The following is a 7,777-nucleotide window of genomic DNA, read 5'->3' on the forward strand; positions in this document are numbered from 1 at the left end:
TCAGTAACCCTACAAACGTCACTGCTGTTTAGTTTTCTGTCTTCATTTATGTTGGAAGTGACAGCAGAGCTGTACGTTTTAATTTTTCAGAAATCTCTCAGTCAGAACATGCTACATCATGTTTAGGTGGAAGCTAGCGAGCTAACTTCCTGTTAACTTCTAACTCTGTTAAATGTAATAAATCCTGTTTTCATGGATGCCTGGATGTTAAACTTAATTGTTACACCTGGTAAAACAGCAACGCTGATCATTTTATTAAAGATGAAAGAATTTAGACAGTTTTTAACTCTCAGTGATGCCGCAGTGTTCGTTTGACTTTGGGACCTGAACGGATGGAGTTTAGGACCCAGATTCCTCCGCGAGGCTCCTGGCTATGGTAGCCGTAATGCACCGACAATCTGGTGCAGCTTCGTAGCTACCAAAGTCGTAGTAAAACATGTTTTGACAGATTTCTGTGCACCGTGTAGCACATAAAATCAGTTCGAGGTCAGTAAGCACAACCAGAATTCATACATAAGGCGCACTGTTGATTTTTGTGAAAATTAAAGGATTGTAAGTGCGCCTTATAGTGCGGAAAATACGGTATATGAACTGGACAAAAGCAGCAGCTTTTCACCTTTTCAAAGCAGGAACCAGTTGTTTCTTTTTTGGTAGCAAATTCATCACGTTTCGCAAATGAGTGCAGTCAATTATAAACTTCCATTTCAATTATAATTTTGGCTCATGCAGAATTGGGATAAAATCTTTATCTTCTCTTCACTTCCCAAAGTTCAGTGAAATCCGCATGATTAAAAAAAACAGTTGTTTCATCTTTTTTCAAGTTTACTAAATCTGATTTTCTTTTTAAGTTTTCTTTTAAATCTGTGAGTAACTCTGTTAAATGATCTTGAGCCCCATATTGACAAAAAGAACTGATTATAATCAAGCAGACATTAGATGCTTAAGCTGTATTTTCACACAACAGAGTCTGCAGTGCTGGAAGGAGCATATTCCAACTCACAACAGACTTTGACCCGTCTATGTCAACCATACATAACAGAGGGGACAGTCACGTACTGTAAGTGCTCAGCATCAGCCCCTGCCTGCACTTCACCTTGGAGGTACGATCGCATCTTCTTGCGTTTCACCTCCCCTGTGCTCATGTTTCATAGTCTGCCACAGCTTGGATAACAGTTTTTCCACCATCCTAAATACAATAGGAAGTTGTGGGGGTCATATGAGCCGATCGGTATGTTCTTCCTAACAAAGCCACGTTGGGTGTAACGGCCAAGTTGACAAACGGTCTGCAGTTGTGCAATGTTTTAGTTTACTGTAAAAACAAGACTGCCGAGATATGAGGGGATTAGCCTACTGTGGGTACGGACACCCAGCTGCACGCACACTCACGTAGACACAGGCATGCATACATGCGGCACATGTTCGATGGGCGACTCCTTATCAGCATCTTGTGCACATACGGTTACGTGTCGGGGCACATTCACCCACTTGCCAAAGTCACATCTGTGAGAGAGGGTCATAATGCATAATAAGCACATTGTGCCACTTGATACGCTGCGCTGTGGACCGCAGCGGAGACTCCACATTACAGTGGAGTTACACACACAAATACAGTTCAGTATGAACTGATTAAAAATAAGAAAGTACAATTTAGAGAGCTACTTTTCTTTCGTTTGACCAACGATAAATGGCCACACCTGTCAGTTTACATCCATCTGCTCAAGTGGAAGTGCTGTCAGCTTTCCATTGTGTTACAGTCTGATGATCTTGGCAGACCGAGGGGTAGGTGTAATGTTTTCTGGAAAAAGCAGCGCAAAACCGTTCCTTCGTTTTTCCCTTATTGGGATATTTGGGAATCTTTCAAGTTGGTGAAGTTCCTGTATTCAATCATCACCTACAGATAACGTTCGTCTCGATCCAAAAAAAGTTTTCTACGATTGCAAAAGTCCTACAGTTACAGTCTTGATTTCAGGCTAAACTGCAACGCAGCTGAGGAGTGATGCAAACCAACAGCTTCTTTAAAGAACGTTTGTACAAGCATGGATGCTCCGACTTCCTCTGCACTCTGCCTGTCTTCTGTGTTTGGTCTGTCACCCCTGCTTTCATGTCTAAATGACTGTTTGAATAGTTGTTCCAGTAGTTCTGCAGTGATTCTGTCAACCTAAGTGAAACCGCTCCTGCTTACTGTCAGTGCTGGATGTGTGACGACAGCAATAGGATAAATAAACTCGGCCATTAACCATCCAAATGGGTATGTTGGGATGGCTATTGTCATATAGAGAGAGCAGCAGGAGATCAGGAAGGAGACAGGAAGAGAGAGTAACTCTGCCCAGGGGTCTGCGAGGATCCCTTAAACACACACACACACACACACACACACACACACACGTTCTTTGTCTTCCTCTCTAGTTCATTGTGTTTGACCCACTGCTGGATCACTCGCATCCTGTTGTCCAGTTTTCATGAGAAATAATAAGCTTTCCTCTTGATTCACATGTTTACATGACAGGGTTTTTCAGGCTAAGTTACACTCATCGCACACACAGCAGCTTTCTGTGATTTGGACTTAAACAAAAGACCAAAAAATGTAAATATCTAGCTTCCTCCAAGTGGCCGATCTCTGTGGCAGTCTACGGTATAAAACTGCCCAGGTTAGATCTCTAACAGTGATGGCCATATATCCAGTGACTCATGAACTCTTCCTATCTTTAAATCCCACAGACATATTTACTTTGGTGGCCGGCGGCCAACCACATTATCTCTATCGACAACCATTTTAAAAACAGACATCTGTGGACTGACAGGATACTTCAAGCCGCAGGCGAGGTCTGATCATTTTCTCTGAATGATGAATTCTTAAAGTACAAAACTGAATAGATGTAAAACCTTGTCGTAACGGGGAAACCGTGCTTTGATATCCGTGACATCATCTGAATGCAAAGGCCAAAAGGAGGCAATTATGAGACCATGTGTTTTGTATTACAGCCCTTAAGGTAATAGCAGCAGAGATTCTAATGACAGAGAAATAAATTATAGACCGAGTAATAATTTTTTGATCCCCTGCTGAATTTGTAAGTTTCCAAAGAAACGAACAGTCTCTAATTTTTATGGTAGTATCGTTTTAATGGAGAGAAGCAAAAAATATCAACCAAAAATCCAGAGAAAATACATTACATAAAAGTTTTAAATTGATTTGCATGTTAGTGAGTGAAATAAATATTTTATCCCCTACCACCCAGCTAGGATTCGGACTCCCACAGATTGGCTGCGTGCCCATGTGTACAGATTAGGATCAATCATTCGTCTCAACGCATGTTTATAAAGCACACCTGTCCACAGAACCAGTTTCTTCCATTTGAACCTCGCCACCACCAAGGACATGGTCAGAGGCAAAGCCTTAGATATGCTCAAGACTGGAACTGAAGTACCAAACGTTTGATGAGCTTTCATTATTCAGAAATGGAAGAAGTATAAAATGACCAAACTGCCCTCAGTCTGGAGCTCCTTTCAGTATCTTGCCACACGGGGTGTGGTAACAAAGGAGTGGAAAGGAAGAAGCACATTAAGGTCATGGAGTGGCCTAGCCTCAGACCTCAGTCTTTTAAAAAATCTGTGGAGGAAGCTGAAGCTTCGAGTTGCCAAACGGCAGCCACAACACCTAAAGGATTCAGAGAGTTTCTGTAAAGACGAGTGGGCCAAAACCCCTCGTGAAATCTTTGCAAACTTGGTGACCAACAAAAAGAAACGTCTTACCCCAACAAGGGTTTGTCCACCACCAAATAGTAAGTCATGTTTTGCTTGCATGTCTATCTCTTTCCATGAAAATGATACAGCCATTTCTTTGTAAGTGAGCAAACTTACCATGACTCACACAGTCATGGATGCCACCTAATAATTCTTAGATATCATGTCGAGAATCCAGTGACACGAGCACAGGAAGCGCAATACAACAAGTGATTATTAAGCTGAATGTGGTTCAGTACCATTGTTTCAACTTCCTGTCTCTTCACATAAAAACCAGGCATTGAACTTCACTGCACATGACACGCAATCGGTGACACAGAAGAAACAGAATAATCAGCGGACAGTGGAAAAGTTAGCTAAGATGGAAAGAGAGCCACAGCCGGTCAAGAAAAAACACACACCTGCTTGTTAGACCATCTTTTCAACAAGAAGAGTTTTATGTTTGCTCAGGGAAACAAATCTGATGATAAATAGGACATATAAGTGAGCTGGTGGCCTTTTAATCCAATCAGCACTCATCTCAGCCCCCTCTGCCAAACCAATCTCCTCCTCATTACTGTTCTGTTTATGTTCAAACTTTTAACGCTGTTTACTTTGATGGGTCATGCTAAGTTCAGCAGTAGCATCTTTGGATTTTGTATACCGCCCTTCATGTGTTTATTATGCTGAAGGATTAATGCTTCCTGCAGATTCCCTTGCTAGTCAGATTTGAGAGCTCCCCTAAAAAGCGGAGCCCTTTTTTTGTATAAACACTTGCAACACATGGACTTGGATTTATCTGCTCGAAATACAAGTGTGATGGCACAAAACTGCCCCCATTATGATGAAACACAATAACAGCAAACAGTGAAAGGTGCAGCCTCTCATACCTTGGTGGAGGCCATGTCGCTGACAGAGCGGTAGGTCTGGATGGTCTCCAGCTGGTCCAAACACCACTCCAACTCCTCCATTGTCTCCATGGCCAGTTTCTGGTACGCGTCATCTGTCAACAAACAGCCGGCACACAGAGACACGCAGTCAGAACAGACAGAGCACATGGAGCCCGAACGCTGCCCAGCCACTCCCAGGGACCGTCCACCCACGGGTCTCGCTCAGGGTTCCTGCTGCTGAGGAGGGGGGACTGCTAGAGGTGGGACACGCTTGTAGCGCCCCTTCGTCATGAGGTTTTTTAGCTGCTGGGACTCGCAGCTGTCAGTGGAATCGAGAGAAAGCCAGGACCTGACCTCGTTCTGTCACACACTCGACTTGTCTGTGTGAGTCCCCAACCCCCCAAACGTCATCTCCCAATCTGAGGCCCTCAGCTTATTTACATAAAGTCAACCGCCCTATTACAGGAAACTAGATACCCCCACCTCACAAACAAACTTTACCCCATCTCACAGGAAACAGACACCTCGAAACCTAAACACACATGCAGAAGCGCACATGTTGTAACATTAAAAACATGCATTGACTTAACTGGTAAAGTTGCCGCCGATTAAGAAATATTTAATCACACTAATTATTTTATTTTTGATCATCGACAACAGACGGTGGCATCGGACACGTCTTCGTGATGAGCCCATCATTTCTGACGCAGGATGTTTTTAATCACTCATTTAGTCATAAAAAAAAATGATAACAACTGCTGCAAAACATGTGTCACTGTTGCTTTCTAGGACGTAAGAAGAAGGCTGAAGGTCCAACCACAGCAGTCAGAAAATGCGCCCTAGATATAAAATGACAGGAACTGGCACTGGCGTTACGTTTACCAGAAATGCAATGACATTTCTAATGCTGTTACCATTTAGGTTGTTTTTATTTCTTTTCTTTTTAAATATGTTGGTCAAATAAAGCAGAAGGATTATAATAAAAGAAATCTTGAGTAAAGAACAAAAACATCTACAAAGCACACATGAAGTTGGTCCAGAGAGGGATTATGATGACAGACAGAGAAAGTCAAGGCAAGGTTTGTGCTGTCACCACTGCTGAGAGATTCCTGCTTGGCCTGGGAGTCACTGCTCCGACCCTGTTCCTGTGGTTTAACCATTTTTCAGACAACTGCAAACTGTACGTCAGAGTTGGAGTGAGTGTGTCTTGGAAAGCAAAGGCGAGTGTGCGATGAGTTGGTTGGTGGAGTTGAACCAACACACACACACACACACACACACTCTTCTCCCACTCACTGTGTATACTCCGGGTCGCCTAGCTGCGAAGCACAACATGGCAGCAGGGTGTGCACTGCGGCGACCTTAGCGCGGCCACGTAGAATGCGTCCCCCGCTCTGATCTCCTCGCCATCAAAGACACGAGCCTGTTTGCTCTCCCAAACATGAGAGGCACCTGGCACTTTGCCCACAGCCTTCCCTCACTCTGATGAGGGCAGTGAAAGAAAAAGTGTGTGTGTTTGTGTGTGTGTGTTTAGTTTAATGCCACAACTGCCTGATCTTGAAACGGTTTACACTTATTTGAGATGTTGCTCTCCAGTATTTCCAACATCTTTGAGGTGGTTTGTGTTTTTGAAGAGCGTAGAAAGGTCCCTTTCCCTGGAACGGTCTTTTCTTTTGACCTTTTAAACTCTGCTCAGAAAGCAAGAACCACAGTAGAAGTTTTTCGACTGGTATTTCAACATTTGTCCAAAGTCGTAGCAGTAATGATGAGTGAAAATGAAGCTGCATCAGAGAGAAACAGCCATGGCTGGATTGATCTAAAAATCACTTTCAGGACTTGATTTCAAAACACACAAAACTGGGTCTCAAGATCTAGTTCAGCAAGTCAGGCCCTAAAGTCAGCCACAAGGCCAAATACCTGCAGGTCTCCATGTATTAAATCCAAGTTTCGAGGCAGGTGCCAGAGCCACAGAACTGTAACACTTGTATAACGGGTTTACTTTGATCCCTGGCCTGCTGGAAAACAAGGCCAAAATCACCAGTCTTTCCTCCAGCAAAGGACCCAGTTAACCACCTGTTAAAGATTTATTTGCTAAGAACTAAAATATTTGGCTCGGGTTCTAAGTTTTATGTCAAAAATATTTAAATTGCTCCAACAGCTATCAAAAATAAGCACTGATGCTTTGAATACTTTACTTCAGATAGAAATCGAGCTAATAAAAAAGACTAGTCGACCATAAAACAAGACAAGTTCACAGCTTCCGCAATATGACTTCACTTCCTATTTGGCTTTGCCTATTTTAAATTCATATGAAAAGTTCCATCATCCATCCATCTACCGATCCATCCATCATCTACCCAGCCATCATCATCCATCCATCATCTATCCGTCCATCATTTATCCATCCATCCACACATACATCCGTCTACCCAGCCATCATCTATCCATCATCTACTGATTCATCATCATCCATCCATCCAACCATCCATCCACCCATCCATTTATCCATCTACCGCTCCATCATCCATTCATCCATCTCCTTATTTCTCTCTCCTGAACATATGGAAGGGGAAAAAAAAGTCAGAAATTAATTAAGAAGTAATTAAGTGCAACATACAAATAATAATAAGCCTTATTATGTTTTTCAGGGTTTGTTTGTTGTTTTTTGTAAACTTCAACTTTTTTTACATTTCAAATATCATTTCAATTAAACAGCCTGTACACATTGGTGGACTAACCATTAGACAAACATTAAATACAATTTGGTTAATTACCAATGCTTTTAATTTTGGTGGTCTAATAGATGTATTAAACACTGTAAATATAAATATATAGGATATAATGAGAAAGAAAAAAAAAGGTCAGTTTGAACCTGGATCTTAGGTCTACACTTATAGTCAGGTCTAATTAGATGGATGAGACACAAGCAGTAAATCACAAACGTGTTGGTATAAGGTTAAAATATGATTTGTCATAATGGGTAAAAAGTATTGGTGAGAAAAACTGGTGATAATGAAAACACATTAAGAGTAGAGGCATGTGCACTCACTATATATTAGTAAGTACTCCAGTTATGGCCTTGGGTGGACTGAGGGAAACAGCACTCCAAACACACACACACACACACACACACACACACACACACACACACACACACACACACACAC

General features: G+C 42.2%; 1 protein-coding gene across 2 annotated transcripts in view; it reads right to left on the minus strand.

The window, feature by feature from the left end:
* pde4ba (phosphodiesterase 4B, cAMP-specific a) overlaps positions 1-7,777 on the minus strand; it is a gene marked incomplete at its 5' end in the record, with an annotated part of 164,828 nt that overhangs the window by 15,077 nt on the left and 141,974 nt on the right. For both annotated transcript variants that reach the window (XM_005948780.2, XM_005948779.2), the window contains 1 exon segment: positions 4,611-4,723. In XM_005948780.2, coding sequence (XP_005948842.2) covers positions 4,611-4,723 — 113 coding nt within the window.

The sequence above is a fragment of the Haplochromis burtoni genome, unplaced genomic scaffold (assembly GCF_018398535.1).
Source record: "Haplochromis burtoni strain Fernald_Lab_line unplaced genomic scaffold, NCSU_Asbu1 Contig_606, whole genome shotgun sequence".
In the NCBI taxonomy this organism is placed as follows: Eukaryota; Metazoa; Chordata; class Actinopteri; order Cichliformes; family Cichlidae; genus Haplochromis; species Haplochromis burtoni.